The 20322-nt window shown below is 34.5% G+C and overlaps 1 protein-coding gene across 1 annotated transcript; it reads right to left on the bottom strand.

Moving 5' to 3' along the window:
- Positions 1 to 3366: 3366 nt before the first annotated feature.
- LOC128239899 (short-chain collagen C4-like) lies at positions 3367 to 5282 on the bottom strand. Its single transcript, XM_052956343.1, has 3 exons — positions 5039 to 5282; positions 4181 to 4252; positions 3367 to 4055 (listed from the first exon to the last, which is right to left on the bottom strand). The coding sequence occupies exons 1-3, from the start codon at positions 5259 to 5261 to the stop codon at positions 3550 to 3552; spliced, it is 801 nt and encodes a 266-aa protein (XP_052812303.1). The 5' UTR covers positions 5262 to 5282; the 3' UTR covers positions 3367 to 3549.
- Positions 5283 to 20322: the final 15040 nt, after the last annotated feature.

Here is a 20322-nt window from a genome sequence, read left to right as displayed (position 1 = left end):
TGTAAAAAGTTATTTCGTAAAACTTAAATACAATATTACATTAATACACGCAACATATCTATTTATCAAAATAAAACGATAATAAGCTTAATTCAAATTAGTTGTCTTACGCGGTGTCACAGATTTTCTCCGCTCGAAAAGGGATATCACTCAGTAGGAAATAGTCAATTGTCAATTTGCATCAAACGCCAATGTTGACTGCTACTATAGTCAATTACCTTTCGTGATCGCGTATTTAGGTTTAAAAACTAAAACAACAACTAAAACTGTTAAATGATAAAAGGATACAAAAGGGTTGAAGCGATTTAAATCAAGGTGATAGCACTTGCGTGAAAAGGATAAGAAGAAATATCGATAATACATTGCAAGATCTTGTAGTAAATGATGGTAAAATGGAGTGACCTACAAGTGGCTTAAACTTCGGATAAAACTATATTTGTGCGCCAAAAGGAGTAATTAAGTGAACATACTTTAAAATTTAAAATACAATAAGTGACTGAAGCTTTTATTCGATTGACCTCAATTTAACATTGCTTGTCTCGAAATAAAGCAAATATTTTCGGATAATTAAGTAATCATCTTAGCGATAAATATAAGTGAAATCCGGAGACCTTAATTCGGGTAGGAAAAAGGAAATCGTGAGAGGAAAAGAAAAGAATGCCTTGTTGTATTTAGCATTTTTTACTGCGTCAAACGCGGGGAATACAGTAGGTATAATAAGGCATTTTTTTAAAGTCTACGTAAACGGGGATAGTGTAAGCTCTGGTAAGTTATTTAACAAAAATTGTATACACTTTACTCACTTTCATCTGTAAAACTTAATACAAGTATGGACAATAGATAGATAGATAGATAGATCCATTTCCATTTCCACACTTATCTGGTTTTGTAAAGCAATCTCAGAGTTATACTGTATCATTTTCTCCAAAGCAATTCAAAAGAAGATAATTATATAAATTTATAATACAGAAGGTTAGGGGGGGGGGGGGTAATTACATCATTTACATATTTTACAAAAAAAGGTAATTTTAAAGATATAAACACCGACCTTCAGGAATGCGTACTTACAAATATATGTGTTACTATTACAAATTCCTCCTTATATAAAAACTGAAGCTTATCTTGCAACTAAATAGCTCAATGGATCCAGCTGTTTAAAAGAGAACTAACTATTTAAAACAAAGCATAAATATATAGAAAAGTTGTCTCATAGTCAGTATTGATGCGTAATACAAACTACAACTTTAGCCGCATTATTTTAACGCGCTAGCATTTTCATCAAACATTTTAGCAATAACTTTTAAAACCAAAATAACAACGACTTACCTCAATTATACATATCATCGTGCTATGTAAGGCGTCTTAAGCCGATGTTTACTGGTGAGAGTAATTAGTAATTCATACAAATCTGCATGTACAGACTGTAAAAATGTGACCAATAACCCTTACCATAATCCGATAACTTTTCGTTGTGTCCTATTGAACAATACACACCGTTTAAAGGGTTTTCAAAGCGTTCACGATATTTGTCTTAGATTTAATTTTATTTTAATACTGTGTTAGTTTATGGTATGTACCTGTGTTTACCTGTATAGCTATTCTCACAACATTTTTACGATGTCCTAGATAAAGTCCGTACATTACTGTACCTTGTTTTCAAGATGAAATTAACTTACTTAGTGGTAACATTAAAAATACTTGCGAGGTACAAGCTTAAAATCAAACATTGAAAAAGCATTTAGCTATACAAAGGGTCTTTATAATCCTCGCTTTTAAATATAAACAAACGATCTGGAATTAGCAACAGCAAGTACTAATTTAAAGTACTCTCACAACCCATCGACTGTGTTCAAGAAGAATAACGCTTCTCCGTATTTCCACCTCGTGTAGTGTAGCAGTTGTTTCCCTTATACTATAAAGAACAATATCGGTCTACAACAATTTTCATTCACGTTTACTTATACACACTCGCATTATTGTCAATTAGTTTACTTATATCGTAAAGGACCATCACAGTATACAATACGAGTCTAGCCCCCTCCCAAGGGCCTTTCCAAGGACAAAATCTCGTTTAGGAGTAAAACATCATAAAGTGATAACTGCTCCCCTCAATTCTATATGAGTAAAACATCACCAAGTGATAACTGCTCCCCTCAATTTCCTACTACTCATATGCCAATATTGGAGTATGCGGATGTCATTTGGAATAAAAATACACAGAAAAAGATGATCTTGACACAATTCCAAACGAATGCGTTCGTATTGTTATTTCTTGTTCTCGCCTGGTTGAGAGAGTTTAGATACAAGACGAGAAAAAGACGCTTCTACTCTTCTACAAAAAGAAAAATGGTATATCTCCTGAGTTTCTTTCATGTTTGGTTCCTTAGACAATAGGTCAAGCCTAAACAAGATCACTTAAAACTCATCCAATATATCTAGCCTTCGTGCACATATGTCACTATATATATGAATTCCTTCATTCATTCCTTCAACAATCTGAGCATGGAATAGTATCCCAGTTAAATCATTGACGCCGTTTCTGGTTTTAAAGCTAAATAAGACCTTATTCAATGCAGTTCACCTCTTCATTTAAATGTCAAAAAATATTTGATAGCTAGTGATTAGCCACATTTAACAACTAGTAATTACCCCACCCCACCCTGAATTGTCTTCTTTCTCTAAACATGTGATATTCAGCACTGTCGATTGCACTGGAAGTATGTGATTTAAACGCACCACCCCACCCTATTTCTTCCTCTTTCTTCTCTAACTTTCTCATTCTTATCTCGAACAGAGTCAATGATTTTTGTATTCCATTTATAAAATCAAACTAAGATTATTTTAATATTGTTAATAATACAATTTTGTTTTATTATGCACTACTGTCTTGTCAGTGTAACTCGTCTGTAAAATAATCCCCTCAAAATATTAATAATATCTGTCATGTGTTCCCGTTCCGGATAGAAAAATCCGACCCGAGGGCACCTGCGTTGCCAGGTAACGAGGCTTGCTTTTTGGTGAAATGTACAAAAACGCGCTTTCTTATGTATTATCTTCACAATAAATGTAATTTAAGGTATGCTAGAAAAAATATCTATAATGTGTGTCCGTTCCGGATATAAAAATCCGACCCTCGGGCACGCTGCGTAGCCGGTAACTCGGCAAGCCTCGTTACCTGGCAACGCAGGTGCCCTTGGGTTGGATTTTTCTAACCGGAACGGGAACACATGACAGATATTATTATTCTGTTTGTCTTTATGTTATGTATGTAGTATACTCTGGTGAATAAAATATGTGGAAATTTAAAGCCAGTATGAAAATAATGAACCAATAAACACATTTTTTTCGCATGTGAAACACGTGCAGTTTTATACAGCATTAAAATACAAACTTCATTTTGCACAATAGTGTTACATGTACATTAAAATTAAGTGTGATGAATAAAATGCAGGATAAGGGCCTAATTTTTTTTGTTGAAATGTACCTCTTTATTGAAAAAATGACATGAATATTGGGTATTTTCGCATCCCCCCCAACACATATTTCCGATTAGTTTGAACAGACAACGCAGGAAATCTCTCTTCCATTCACGTACGGTGGACATGTAAGACCGCCATTGCAGTGCGCCTCGACAAAATACAACAAGTTTTCACCTTGAAATTTACCATCATCAAGCAGGATCTCTGGACGTCTGTCGAGGCAAACGAGTTCACTAGAGTCGCCATAGCCCGGATATCCACCTACAAGATAGCCAGAATATTCTTTGGTCCATCCCGGGTAGCAGTCTTTTCGGCCCGGAATCATAACTGATGTTTCTCTGATGACCTTGCAAATTGCACAGGGCGCCTCTCCTTGTACGATATTGGAGCCAAAAAACTGTGATAGGGACGAAGATTGAAAGTGTGGATGGAAAGCGTATTCGACTCCAGATAAAAAGATGCCGTTGTCCACTCCTTCACTGTAGTGGTCCCATATTGGTGTATCACTCAGGCAAAAATAGTTGGAACCTTCGCCGTGCGCTGAGTGATCATCCAAGGATGTCCCTGCCATGTAACCTGTATTAAAAAAAAGATTACATTACTATGTTTCCACAGCATTAGTTTATTGCTCAGTGTTTGCTATATGACATTGTCGGAATTAAAAGATTGATATCATTACATTCACAACAGCAGTTGATCACCTTTGTATACAAGAGATGAGCCATTTCCTGGACAAGTAGTTCGCCCCCATCTTGTGTAAATCGAACTGCTGGCTGAAATTTAACGTTTGATTAACATTTTAATCAATAAGCCACATATTCGCTCAAATCAAGTCCGTTTCAAACAAGTACAATACACATCGAAATTAGCTCGGTTGTGGATTACATGTGTACATTTTGACCCTAAAAAAAACGACTGCCAATAAAAGTTTACTTCGTGTAGATTAATAATATATGTCATGTGTTAAGGTACGCTTGAAAAATATCTATCATCGCACGCGTTTTTTTGGTAAAATGAACAAAGATGCGCTTTTTATGTATTTTCTTTAAAAAAAAACAAAGTGATTTAAGGTACGCTTGAAAAATATATGCCATGTGTGTCCATTCCGGATAGAAAAATCCGACCCGAGGGCACCTGCGCATAAAATGCGCATCTTTGTTCATTTTACGATATCACGTCTTTTAAGGGTTATTTTGTTTTGTTTTGAAGATATATTTTTGTCAAGTAAATGTTTATGGAACTTATCTATTGAAATCGCATAATAATGGTTACATAAAGTGTATAATAAAATAAATAAAAAATATAACGTCACAGTGCATGACTCATCTGGCATAGGGGGGTGCCAGATGGAATTTTCCAGCACGGCTGAATTCACCGGAAATGCCTATCCTGTGTGCTAAAAGATAATAATATGACATGAGAGTCGATATATTATGGTCCAGGGATTACTTTTCTTACGAATATCGACAGGGGATCGTTTTCCCATTGGGGTCAAAATAAAGGAACGGTCTCTTTACATCAATAAAGTATGTACACAATCAGACACGCTTAGTTCATACCTGTAGATTTCAAGGCAGCAATCTCATGGTCCTGCATGTCAAGACGCTGTGTGAGAGATGAGAGACTTTGAGTGAGTGATGCCACCTCCGACGTCAGTCTATTCAGCTCATTGACAACATCTACGTCAGTGTGCAGCAGCACGCGTTTGACAACGTCACTTCCGGCACTTGAGACCAGTATGGCATAGACGATTAAAAGAAACTTTGCGAATATTCCTTCCATGTCTGATTGACTTAGTCTTTGTTTTTCGATATGGAGCGGACTGTCTAATGTGTGCCTTACAGTATATCTTATCTCATTTTCTTGTGATTATTTTTGACATTTATGTGTGTCGGAGGTTAAAATATTACAAATAAAAGCGCCTATGTTAGGACGAAAGGACGAAGGATTCTGTTTCGTTTTAATTCTGATATTATCATATACACACATATTTATTAGGTAATTTTATAGGTAAAACATTTTGTTAAGAATTAATAAGTCTGTAAATATAAAACTTTGCCACTTTGTTTGTTTATTTTGTGTCTTATATGCAAAGCATTGCAGGTTTACGAGTTACTCTCCTTATGAATCTACTCCCTGATAGCGATTATGTGGACGTACAGTATAAAGTTGTTATATTTAAATATCTAACATGTTGTCACACCTCCAATACAATGCCCAACACTTATGATATGACATGATAAATATATGCAATTATAGGTTAAGAATTATGAAGAACTTTAATACATTAATATATTTATTAAGGTTTGTTATTCAATTTTTGAAACATCTTAATACATTGCGCATCGTTTGACCAATCATTCGATAGTTTAATTATATTATGAATACTTAATTTATGATACACAGCGCTAAACACGTGAAATGTTGCTATATTGCGTACACATCTTTAACGCTATGCACAAATGCTTCTCATTGAATATATTCAATATAAATAATTATCAAATAAATGTCGCAGATGAATTATATGTAATGATGAGGAAGTAGGTCAGTCTTTAATTTTATTGAAAAAAAACAACAAACAATTTTGAACATATAAATAATTCACAAAATGAGATGGCAAATAGGCTTTAGCAAGTTAAAAATAAACAAAGTTAAGTCACAGGGTGACGCATACATGAACTACACAAAATTAACAATTTTAGTTATACTTTTTATTGTAGGTTTATAAACTTATTTTACATCATTACCAAAAAATGGTGATATTGTACATACATACTGGGATCATTTGAAATTGTCGAATATAGATAGTGTCTAGCCTTTATAATATTTCAAGCCTTTTTGGCTTTAAAACGCTCTAACATTCTGTTATTTTAAACAGAATAAACTTCATTGATGACAATTGCATCCGTATTTTAATACGCCCTTAGCATTAAAGATAAAGCCACGCGTTTCATTTTGGAAGTTTACCTTAATAATACAAAAACAGGACGACGAAAATAGGAAACTCATTTAATTGAACTCTTTCTTGTTTCCGTGTCTTACCAAAGATCACATATGCAATATGTGCATGATGTATTACAATATATTTCAAGCCGCACTTTGTATTTTGCATCAATGTTTTCCTCAAATATCATTGGAATGACAAGAAAGCAATTAACAAAATGTTTAGTTACATGTTAAGCCATGTTTACCTCATAATTATAACTGTTCAAGATCCTCCTGTTTAAATAAATATGTCTACGAAATCAAAGAATAACACTTTCTTACCTTGCTATTTTTATTCACGGAAATAATGTGAACGCTCTTAAACATAACACTGATTTACGATAAGTTCGTACAAACGACGCAGGATATCTCTCTCCCAAGCACGTACGCTGGGCATGTCAGACTGCCAATGCAGTCGGCTTCGATAAAATATAATACGTTTTCATGTTGAAATTTACCACGGTCCAGCAGAGTATTCTTTGGTCCATCCCGGATAGTAGTCTTTTCGGCCTGGAATCATAAATGATGTTCCTCTGATGACCTTGCATATTTGCACAATCAATTTTGTTAAACACCTCATGCTTTTTACTGTTCAAGACCCTCTTGTTTAACCAATGTGTCTACGGAATCAAAGAATACCATTTCCTTATCTTGCTATTTTTATTCACTGAAATAATTGGTACGTGCTTGAAACAAAACAACTATTTCCGATAAGTTTGAACAAACGTCACAAGATAGCTCTCTTCCATTCACGTACGGTGGGCATGTACGACCGCCATGGCAGTGCGCTTCGATAAAATATAACAAATTTTCAGTTTAAAATTTGCTATCAACAAGCAGGACTTCTGGACGTCTGATGAGGCAAACATGTTTACTAGAGTCGCCATAGCCCGGATATCCACCTACCAGATAGCCAGAGTATTCTTTGGTCCATCCCGGGTAGCAGTCTTTTTGGCCTGGAATCATAATTAATGTTCCTCTGATGACCTTGCAAATTGCACAATGCGCTTCCTCTTGTACGATATTAGAGCCAAAAAACTGTGGCAGGGGTGAAGATTGATAATGTGGATATAATGTGTATTCAGTCCCTGACGTAATGATTGTTAATTCACTGACTGTAACCATATTGGTGCAAAATTCAGGCAAACATAGTTGAAACCTTCGTCTAGTTGAAAGCTCTGTAATCGTCTATGGAAGTCCCGCAAATCTATGTCGATAAAACAATATAGCAAGTAGTTTTCTTGATATTTTACTGTATTAATTATTAACGTAATTTGATAAAACATAATACGAGTTTGATGTCTATCTGGTTTTTGATTTAATAATATTTTATTGCTTCATAATTGTACACTTGTTGACAATGCATGCAAATGAAAACAGACAAAAAATAAATCTAAGTAACATGAAAAGCATGACATATTTTACTTTGTCAAAAGCAAAAGGGTTGGGCCACAAGATTTTACAACATTAGAAAACGGCCCTCCTCTAAATCCGAATAAATTATCAAGATGGTTACGAAATCTAAATATGCATATATAAATTACCTTGCAACAAAATACAATATACAGGGGAAAAGTGGGAAAAGTAATGAAAAAAGGAAAATGTTTCAATTCGTCAGAAGTAAGAGCAGAAGAATAAACCAACAAACTTTGAACGAATTGAATGATGTTTATGCCTTAAACCTCGTACCGCCTCTTGCACGGAACCGGAATTGTTTAGGGCGAATATATGACTAATTCATTAAAATGTGTGTTTGATATTCATTTCAGCAATCAGTTCTTCTTACACAAGATGGGGGCGAACCACTTGTCCTGGAAATGGATCCAATCTTGTGTACAAAGGTGATAAACCGCAACTGTAAATGTCATGGTATCAGAATATTAATCGCGACATTGTCATATTGCCCGCACAGAGCTATTAATATAATATTCGGTAGGTAAATAAATTTATTTGGTGTCTTTGATATAGGTTACATGGCAGGGACATCCTTGGATGATAACACAGCGCACGGCGAAGGTTCCAACTACGTTTGCCTCAGTGATACACCAGTATGGGACCACTACAGTGAAGGAATGGACAACAGCATCTTTATATCCGGAGTCGAATACGCTTTCTATCCGCATTATCATTCTTCGTCCCTATCACAGTTTTTTTGGCTCTAATATCGAACAAGGAGAAGCGCCCTGTGCAATTTGCAAGGTCATCAGAGGAACATTAATTATGATTCCGGGCCGAAAAGACTGCTACCCAGGATGGACCAAAGAGTACTCTGGCTATCTGGTAGGTGGATATCCTGGCTATGGCGACTCTAGTGAACTCGTTTACCTCGATAGACGTCCAGAGGTCTTGCTTGATGATGGCAAATTTCAATCTGAAAAAGAGTTATTTTTCGTGGAGGCGCACTGCAATGGCGGTCTGACATGTCCACCATACGTGAATGGAAGAGAGCTATCTTGCTCAACCTAATCGGAAATAGTTGTTATGTTTAACGAACGTATCCATTATTTCCGTGAATAAAATAGCAAGATTAGAAGGTGTTATTCTTTGATCTGTAGACATATTGGTTTTAAACAGGAGGATCTTGAACAGTTATAAGCATGAGGTGAACATAGCATAACATGTAACCCACCTTTTTGTAAATTGCTTTCTTGTCATTCCAATGATATTTGGGGAAACCATTGATGCAATTCTACAAAGTGCGGCTTGAAATATATTGTAATACATCATGAATAAATTGTATACATGATCTTTGGTTAGATACGAAAATAATGGAACAATCATTTTGAAGCGGAAACATTGTAATTACAAGAAATAGCTCAATTTCATTAGATTCCTATTTTCGTCTCCCTGCTTTCAATGTCCTTCTCGTCGAGACGATGTGTGAGAGATGCAACCTCCGACGTCAGTCTGTTCAGCTCACTTACACTATCGACGTCACTGTGCAGCAGCACGCGTTTGTCCACGTCACTTCCGGCACTTAAGGCCAGTATCGTAAAGTTGCTTGCTAGACGCTTGGCAATATTTCCTTCCATATCTGATTGACTATGTCTCTATGATTCGACTTTAAGCAGACAGCCAAAGTTGTGCTTTCATCTGTTTTACACAATCTTATCTCATAGTCATGTCATAAATTCGTACATTTAATGAGGCTCTCAGGTCACAATGTTGCATGAACTGAATAAGCAATCAAAGCGCTCAAGTATGGCATCGGGCTATCGTTTCGAAGACTGTTTTGCTAGAACGTTCATAACTCTTCTACCCAATATCGATACGGTAAACTAATGTTTTTAACCCATCTGTTTAGCACTTTTTATCTCAAAAAGAATGGACAATACAATAATGTTAATGGAGGAAATATTGAGGAAATAAAAGCTGAATCTATAAGCTCAGTCTGTGTACTTACCATGGTACTTACCATAGAATAATAATTATTATTCCCCAAAAATGTTTTGTCAACCTCCATGACCGTTAATTCAGTTATAGATTAAGTCGGCATGACATATACAATATAATTTAAAACACTCCCGAACTCAATAGTGATCAATTCTACCAATTACGACGCCATTCCGATAAAATTTAGAGAGCCAATTAAGACACGATGTGTTGCAGAACACAAATCAAAGGGCGATAGTTTCAATATGTCAAGGTCAACGAACGGAATGTTTTGAGCTTTTACTTACTGTGCTCAAATTGAGAATGAAAATGATGAAACTGATGTTTGCATTACAAAGATGTTAACGAAAGAACATAATATCATAAAGTACTTAAGTCAATTCAAAATCTGAACCTCAACTCATTATACCTCGTAACCTCATTGCATGATTCAAATGTAATTTGATATACGTTTTAATAGCGCACTCCCTTTTATATTTTGTTCATAAATAAACAAGTTATTATTTTATAGAAAACAAAAAATCTAGAGCCAAATGATGTACTTGAGCAATGGATAAAACAAAGAGTTGTACGCATTAATTATTTATCAAGTTCAATTTTTGCTCAAGAATTAGCTTTTTTAAATGCTTATAGCTTTTGAAGCGCTTTATCAACACATTCTATGAGGAAATACATTTGATTGAGATTGAGATTTGACTGGAGTATATTTGCGATATTGCGGCCAGATCTATAACGCGAGTTTGCCATAGTGTCAGTCAATGGATAATTGACCTGTGTTAAAAAGAAGTATGATTTTCACTTCTACAAATTGTGCGTTTACACATACATGTATTTAATTTGTTTGAGTAGTTGAAATCATCATATAATCCATCGAAATGCAAAGTATGCAGTACAAAACTATTCCAAGGACACTATAAATGTCATAGTTCAAGGTCTGCAAAATATAGTAAATAATCATACACTTTTATTCGTTATACATATTTTTCTACCAATCTTAAAGTAATGCTCTAATTCAAAATCAATAAAACACATGTAAAACAAACATTAATTGTGAATGATAAATCTTTAGCTACTAATAATGCATTTTTGGGAAGTATTAATTACTGATAACAAGATTGTAACCGTGTATCGAATAGCTGAAAACGCAAAACTAATAAATGATTGGTGAGAGCTAAAAGATTTACTGTGAACAACTCTTTAACATTTATATTTCGAATGACGAATGATCGTTTCCTAAAAAGAAAGTTCGCTCTCAGAGCTCTTCAATAGATGTCTCTAATTATGTAAAGAGTTCTCCAACTATTTCGAGGACATTGAATTTATGAGGAATTGCTGTTCTTTAGCAATGAGGATGACAAAGCGGCATTTACAATTTATGCAACTTTCGGACTGGTGTCGCCATATTGTGATTAAACTGAATCTCCTGTTTATAACTGACATGAGCCGGGTGCTTTGGCAGGCAAGCTAGGCGATCTTTCCTGCCATTTACTGTTAACTACGTTTTTTATAATACAAAAGCAGTGAGACGAAAATGGAAAACTAATGTAATGTAATTTAAAAAGTATATTTTTGTTACAAACTGATTGTTTCATTATGTTCGTATCTTACCAAAGCTCCTATATACCATTTGTTTATGATGTATTTCAAGCCACACTCATGATTTGCAACATTGGATTCCCCAAAAGTCACTGGAATGACAAGAAATCAGTTTAAAAAGGTGAGTTACATGTTTAACTCGGACTTGTTCAGCACCGCATGCTAATTACTGTTCCTAACCATCATTTTTAACCAATGTTTCTACGGATTCAAAGAATAACTCTTTTTTATCTTACTTTTTTATTCACGGACATAATGGGAGCGTTTGTGAAACACAACAACTATTTCCGATTAGATTGAACAAACGACACATGATAGCTCTCTTCCATTCACGTACGGTGGACATGTCAGACTGCCATTGCAGTGCGCCTCGACAAAATATCACACGTTTTCACCTTGAAGTTTACCATCATCAAGCAGGACTTCTGGACATTTATCGAGGCAATTGAGTTCATTAGAGTCGCCATAACCCGGATATGCTTTTTATTTTTTGTTTCAAAATTAGTTGACATCATTACCAAACAATGGTGTTATTGTACATATATACTGGGACCATTTGAAACTGTTGGATATAGACAGTCTCAAGCCTTTATATTATTTCAAGCCTGTTATGGCTTGTAAACGCTGTAAAACTATACATTGTCTAATAAAGGTGCGTTGGATTTTAAATCATTTTCGTAAATGGTGTGGACGTAGAAGTACACATTGTGACAATATAAGTATAAATTCCCTATTTAGCAGTAGCGTCACAAGTTTATCGTTGGATTTGCATTTTGATGTGGATTGTACTGCATGTGATGTTATATACCTAATTACATATAGACAATGTAATATACAATATGTAGGGCAAATTAATGAAAATTTGTCACAAAACTTTGTTTTTATCCTAACAAGATGATTGTGAGGCCAGGAGTCCAAGTGCTCCTTACGTATTAAGTATTCCAAAGAAAGACACAGAACTGTTTAATTTGATACTAGAGAAGAAGCAGTAACTTCTCGATGTTCATAGTATTGATCAAAAGAAGGAATTGAAGGAAGACATTGCTAGCTTAACAAGGTGTGATACAGTAAGTTGGTTTGTTAGGAAAGAAAATGTTGCGCCCTTTTACCAATACCATATTGCTACACTGGCCAAACATAAGTCATCTCCTTGAAGGACTCGAACGCTTTGTCTGTTGTGGTAAACCAAAATATACAAAGGTAAATAAATGAGATATGACACATTCTGAAAAAGGAACCAAGGTTAAAACAGACTCCAAAAGGCCAAGTAGTAATGCCAGTGTCCCACAAAGAATTGTTGACATATTCTGTACTAGTGAAGATGTAAATTCCTGTGACTCTGAAAAAGACGGTGACGAAGTGAAACTTGATAATATGATTGACAATGTGTTTGAAGATGGATCTGATTTGGACTAAACCAGGTTGTTACTATTTTATGAGCATCTATCGGTTTTTAGTGTTATTAAAATTAAATTAGTACTTGACTTCATTGCGTATTGATTTTTTTTCTAATTCATTTCTTTTTCCCAAATCTTTTAAGGTGTACACATATCTTTCATGTAAATTATGCATAAGTGGTAAGATATATCTGTTATATATTTTATGAGGTATAAGACCAACAATTTTAACAAACGTCAAATTGTTTTAATGTTATGTAGAAGGACTTGTTTGATTAATGCTGCTCTGTGTCTACAGCACATTTCTGTTCTGTGTGTTTTACATTATATTTGTGCAATTATGATAATATAGTAATGTTGCATGGTCAATGATATTCTAGTTAACAACGGTTCGAAAACAACCATTAACAGATGCAATATTCAATCCGTTATATAATTTAATTGCTATTTCTAGTCCATTAACATAAACCATTTTGGATTGTTGTGTTATCTGGTCGAAATGTAAAGTCATGCTTTTGAAATGTGAATTAATGTATTTGAAATGCTGATTGGTATTTTATTCATCGTATATCTTGAAAATGTGGAGTTGCTCGGTCTTTCGCAAAAACAAAAAGAAACTTGCGGAACAGAATAGAGTTGTGATGAGAAGTGTTAAGTCAATAAATCTAGTCCTGCTTATTTTATAACTATTTGTGACTATTTGTTACAAGCAACGTATTCCACATGCACATTTATCAGATTACAGGATGTATGTGATGTATGTGCGTGTCTGTTTGTAGTTAGCTTTTGTGCCATGAACAAAGATAATTGAATAGAAATGCTTGCACAATGACGACAACTGCTGACTGTAAGCTTTATTTGTTTAAACAGGTAAAAATATTTTCATTTGATGTGACGTAATATTCATGTGAAAAATAAAAGGGGTAAACAATACTTGACATCATGTGTTATTCATCAGTATTGTCTATATAGTCATTAATATGTCCAATTAGAAATGTCTCCAAAATTCGATGCAAATTCTTTTTGATGTTTCTTGTTCATCTCAATCTAACGTTATTAATATTGTTATTGTGAGACATGAACCATCAGCTTTTTATTACGTAATATATACAAGAATTAAAACGTTTTTTTTTAAATTTTATTCAAAATTTGAAAATTATTTGGTATATAATTGAAAATGCTGTAGTTTCCATACCCCCCCCCCCCCGCCGAACTGCCAGGCGTAAACATGCCTTTATTTATAAAAGGATACACTTTCATTTTCATGCGGGGGGGGGGGGGCAATTTCGTTTCACCCTGATGTTGTATTTGTTTCTACAGCACAATTCGGAAACCGATGAAGCCTTTATTAAGAAACGTTAAGATATAAAAGCTAAAAAAAAACAAATACAACAAACATGTTTGTGTAATGTTTTAACTATAATGTATTTAGTACAATTTGTAAATGTACTTTTATGTGCATGATCGCAGTGATCAAACTTAGCACAAGCCCGCAAGGCTACCAGCACACAAAACACGAAATGAGGTGTGACAAAGAAAAATACTCTTCATTTAATAGGATAGGGGCAAATAAATCGTCGTCAGCCGGCAGATTCTAACGGCTGATACATCCCCTTTAACTAAGCATCAAACATGCTGTATGCGAAGAAACGGAATGTGTGAGCCACTGGTATCCGCCGATTTAGATAAACCAGTCTTCTTGCATAATTATGCCGTTTGAGACAACATATAAATCTAGGTATCGTATACAAGTGACGGACGTAAATAAAGTAAAACTGAAGAGCTACGTTACGAAATACAACATGCACATGTGCGTGTGGCTTACTGTAAAGGTTGATGTTTAACAGTTTCTGGCGTGAGACCACAGTTATTTTTACTATATGTTTCATATAGACACTAACCTGGCTTTTGACTTTATACACATCCCAATTGAAAAACAAGGACATGGCATCTCTAGAACAATTCAAGACACAAAATATAATCACAAGAAAACACCATGTTGACCATTGACCCGACTGTCAAAATTGAGTTAAAATACATAACCCTTCCGCCAAGGAGTCAATCGGCTACAAACAACTAATTTTCAGACTTCCACAAGCTATGATTTTTCCAATATCTACACTGAAAACTATCAATTTCTGCAATAGAGTGTCAAATTCAGTCAAGTTCTCTGCAAAAAAACATTTTTTGCTTCTTTTTCATTCTATTTTAATAAAATATTGATACTTGAACACAAGCACTCTTTTTCTGTATTCACATCCGGATCTTTGTCAACGGGGGGCAGATAACTGTGGTCTTGAGCCTTCTCGTTTGCGAAAATTCAAATCTCGCTAAAATTGCTTTCCATGTGGTATCAGCGAGACTGTGAAACGCTACCTTAACGCTACTTTTGTAGAATGCATAATCGTGTACAGTTCACGTGTTTACGTATATCACTATAGGGCTATCATTACAGCGTACGCTTTGTACGATATATTTCTCCGATCAATATTCCTGAATAGTTAAAATGTGAGTTTAGTTCGTGGTCACCAAGCCGGACAAGTGTTTTTTTTTTTCGTGTTCTCCGGTTTTCACCACAACACAAGACCACACTCTCGCGTAAAATCGGGCCATTGAGAGTGATTAATATAATGTTGTAATGACTTTCACAATCGTTGTAAAATAAATATGTTTAAATAGTTAAAATATTAAACGTTTCAAACGTAACTGGGTTTTTCAATATTCATATAGCCACTTTAACGGATATTGTAGCAAGGTGAGCCGTAAACAACATTTTGTCAAAAATTATGTATACAGCAGGTAAGATTTTAAATGATAATAAACATTGATCGTAATCGTCAGATGTTTTATCCAACCAACAAACATGCGATAGCTCCAAAATTTGTTTGAAAGCAAAGCAATTCGTTTATGAAACTTAAAGCAGCTCACTCAAAATTTACACACACGTTCAATACATCTCTGATTTTAAGGTGAGCTGTACAATAACATAGATTTAACATAGATTTCTGAACTGTACGAATTATTCATTTTCTCAAAAGTAGGTTATATGCAATGTCTTGTCTGTGAAACTGTGCTCCTTATTAAGATACGGCCTTTTTTGTTCATATTATATGGACTGGGTGTATTATTTTATGTACTGGGTATAGCAGTATACTTGAGGAAAGTGTACTGTGGAAAGACGTATTCTGATTGTAGCATAGTCGTAGTAATTAGTGTATGTACATAACGTCACATTAAAGGTCACAGCGCACGTTGGGAGTATATGTCATTTTTACTCTATTGGTTTTCTTCTTTGAAATGTGTGACAAAAATCATTGTATAATGAAGTGCGAACTTCCAACACGCGTTCGCTTTCAGAATACAATGTCCCAGTGTCCCCAGGACTTCGTCCGTATCGGCCATTCCATATGTCTTTGTCTAGACAAAAGGGCTATCTAGCAAACGAACTACTTGCGGAAAGCAACACGACGTATATCTCAATAAACTAAATGTATCTTTGGCATGTTGCAGAAATAATTATCAAGTAAGTATGCCACTTTTCTTGTATTGTAAACACGTTTACATGCAAAATAAATGTGTTCATTTTAGTAGCAATTATACACGTGAAATATACACATCTCAGTGTATTGATAAGGTTTATTTACTGTATATTTAAAAATTGTGCACAATATTTAAAAATTGTGCACAATAACGTCGATTTTGTAGAGCTAGTGAAACCCATTGTCCGACTTCCCCCTGTCAGAAGAACAATGTTTGACTTAATCGAATCGTTAAACAACTCTTACAGATTTACATATTTATTACAAGCCTGGCACCATGCTATTGAACTTTCCTCATATTATATGCATCATTGTTGCACAACTCACAGTTTCTTTCACATTTTGATTTTGTGGACAATGGGGCTCGTCATATAAACGATCGTATCATACAATCATTTTCCAATAATTCTAAGTAGAAATATTATTCATTTCAATTCTTATGTGAAAAACTACAGAAAAAAAGCTCAGTAGCAAAAAGTTTTAACATAAACCCGGTTTAATGGCAAAACAAATAGTATTGAATGGTCATATATGACACACATAGATATAATTTACAAGTAACAGTTAGTGACTTTAGTGTAATTTTTAAATACAATATTATATCTACAATATTGTGCTGTATTGTGTTGATAACATGGCCCTAATATGTACTGGTATGTCCTATCCTTTCAACAGACTTTTGCTAACTTTATTTGCTAACCTAACTTGGAACATATTTATTGTTGATATTTCTTTGTTTGCCTCAGTTTTATATTAACTTTATATTCTTGTGTACATTTGCTTTCATATATTCATGTTAGTCATATTTCGCCATTCTTTATATCAAAATAAATACAATTTTTATATGAGCAACCTTTATGTTCATATATTTCGCCCCATACACCGTCATACTTTTCAGGACTTTACAGATGCTAAGCTTAGGATTATACCATGGTTATATTGATTACATATTCAAACACGAGTTTGATGTACTTAAGTGCCACTTTAAATCCCATGTCTCTGACGATGTCCTCGACGGGAATGTTCTGGCACTTATGAAATGGCTTGATGTATTAAACAAATTATTATTTGATGAGCTGTCTCCTCCTAGAAACAATTACAATGTTGAATAACAATGTTTTGAACATTACTTCTATGCATTGAAATTGAATTTCGTTTAATGAAATTATTTTTGATTAGCATTTGCGTGTCAGTCTATTCAGTCTAACTGAATAGAATATTTAAAATCCATCCAAATATTATTAAATCCAAATATTATTCTATCACCAATGGAGTCTTTTAGAGTTTGAAAAGGTACTTCATTACCGATGCATTGTTCTATTTTGGGGAAAATTATAGATGCAGACTAGATATAAATCATTGGTTTCATATAAATAAATTAAGTATGACAGATAAACTGTTGTTCTTTTGGCTGTAGTTCGCTAGGCAGACTATTATAACCGTATCTGAAAAACTACCATCGGCTGATCGACATAAAATTTTAAACTTTTGACTAATTAATGTGCGCACGGGCGTATCAACCCCAGTGCTGTTGGAACTGCAGTGGTCAAAAACCTAATTAACGTAAACAATTACATCTAAATTACCTTTTCACCAATCTGCTCCAATACCTATGGTCTGCATTCTGCATAATAAATAGCTTGCTGAAATAAGCGCTGTAATGTTAATGCGGTTAATAAAGTGCGAATAAGCTGCGTTTTTCGTGTCAGTCTATTCAGTCTGAATAAATTGAATGTTTAAAATCCAAATATTATTTAGTCACCAATGGAGTCTTTTAGAATTTGAAAAGGTTCTGCATTACCGATGCATTGTTCTATTTTATGTATTATTTCAATGTGAAATCCAACAACAAAAGTTTCCAAAGTTTCCAATTTGCATTTGATCACAGCTAATGCATTATTAAAGAAGAAACAATACTTCAAGCAATGAATGTGAAACCAAATACATGAGGACACCAGTGGATGTTTGCTTTATGATAATGACGCGGAAAATGATAGATGCCGACTAGTTATAAACCAGCGGTTTCATATGAATAAATTAAATATGACAGAGAAACTGTTTTTTTTCGGCTGTAGGCCGCTATGCAGACTATTATAGCCGTATCTCGGAGACAATCATCGGCAGATCGACATAAATATTTTAACTTTTGACGAAATAATCCGCGCACGGGCGTAGCAACCCAAGTGTTATTAGAACTGCAGTGGTCAAAAACCTAATTAACGTTAACAATTACATCTAAATTACCTTTTCACAAATCTGCTCCAATACCTATGGTCTGCATTCTGCATAATAAATAGCTTGCTGAAATAAGCGCTGTAATGTTAATATAGTGCGAATAAGCTGCGTTTTTGCGTTATTACTCAATTAAAATCATAGACAAAGCATTTATTTTAATATCGACGTGTTAAAAAATAGAATTTGGGTCATCGCATTCGGATAGGTTTATTCCCCGAAAGTAATTCGAAGAACTCGTTACATCCCGGAAGAAAAACATGGATAGTATTGAAGGTGCAATTAAATGTTCATTTAGGCTTAAGATATCAAACCAAAATGTTTCGTTTTATCATATAATCAGTTGTTTTGGTGATTGTATTTCATTCATAAGTATAATTTCTATGTTTCAAATAGTGTAAATCGGCTCTTACTTGACAGTTATTTCTATTAAGATTGTTAGTTCGTACTTCTAAAAAAGTAAGTGGTTATGCGACTGTCTCGCATCAAACCATTTACATATGTTAGTACATACCAACAACCTTTTACCGTCACTTATTTTATTGTACACTTTAAGAATTAAAATTTAAGCTCGTAATGCTTTGACAGGCTTGCGACCTGCTATCTATCTAAAGTACCCTGGTCACTATCTATCTGAAATACCTATATCACTATCTATCTGAAGAACCGCGGTCACCATCTATCTGAAGTAACGCGGTCACTATCTATCTGAAGTACCCCGGCCACTATATATCTAAAGTACCTCATACACTATCTTTCTGAAGAATCTCGGTCACTATATATCTGAAGTATTGCGTTTATTATCTATCTGAAGAACCTCTAGATCTGTCACTATCTATCTGAAGTACCTCGGTCACTATCTATCTAAAGTACCTTGGTCACTATCTATCTGAAGTACCTCGGTCATTATTTATCTGAAGTAACTCGGTCAAAATTTATCTGAAGTACCTCGGTCACATTCTATCTGAAGTACCTTGGTCACTATCTATTTGAAGTACCTCGGTCACTATCGATTTAAAGTACTTCGGTCACTATCGATTCAAAGTACCTCGGTCACAATATATCTGAAGTACCTCGGTCACTAAATATCTGAAGTACCTCGGTCACTATACATATCTGAAGTACCTCGGTAACTATATATTTAAAGCACCTTAATCACTTAAAACAATTGAATAACTTCAAAGAATTTAAAATCTAAATATGTGTTATCTAAGAATCAGTTTCTATTTATATTAACATGTGTCTCCCTTGTGTTTCAACAAAAGTTATATTAAGGTGTATCGTATTAAAACAAAGTTTTATTAACATTTTTGTTAATGCAAGAGGGTCGGGGGGAGATGGAGGATATACCTGAAAAGCGTTAAACCTCCCATGGTCATGTATTTCTCTATTCAGTTACTACAGATTTATGCGTTGTTAGGCCGGTGTTTCATATACACTCAGTCATGGTCATGTATTTCTCTATACAGTTAATACACCTGTGTTGTTAGGCCGGTGTTTCATATACGCTCAGTCATGGCCATGTTTTTCTCTATTCAGTTACTACAGCTTTATGCGTTGTTAGGCCGGTGTTTCATTTACACTCAGTCGTGGCCATGTTTTTCTCTATTCAGTTACTACACCTTTATGTGTTGTTAGGCCGGTGTTTCATATACACTCAGTCATGGCCATGTTTTTCTCTATTCAGTTACTACACCTTTA

The sequence above is a fragment of the Mya arenaria genome, chromosome 7, assembly GCF_026914265.1.
Source record: "Mya arenaria isolate MELC-2E11 chromosome 7, ASM2691426v1".
Taxonomy (NCBI): domain Eukaryota; kingdom Metazoa; phylum Mollusca; class Bivalvia; order Myida; family Myidae; genus Mya; species Mya arenaria.
Note: the sequence above shows the minus strand (reverse complement) of the source record. Positions and strands in the feature narration are given on the sequence as shown.

Excerpts from the sequence above, each read along its gene's own strand:
- LOC128239899 (XM_052956343.1), bottom strand. The coding sequence starts at position 5,261 with ATGGAAGGAATATTCGCAAAGTTTCTTTTAATCGTCTATGCCATACTG. Across the intron at positions 4,253-5,038 it reads TGCTGCCTTGAAATCTACAG|CCAGCAGTTCGATTTACACA; the intron begins GTATGAACTAAG and ends GTTAAATTTCAG. Across the intron at positions 4,056-4,180 it reads CTCATCTCTTGTATACAAAG|GTTACATGGCAGGGACATCC; the intron begins GTGATCAACTGC and ends TTTTTAATACAG.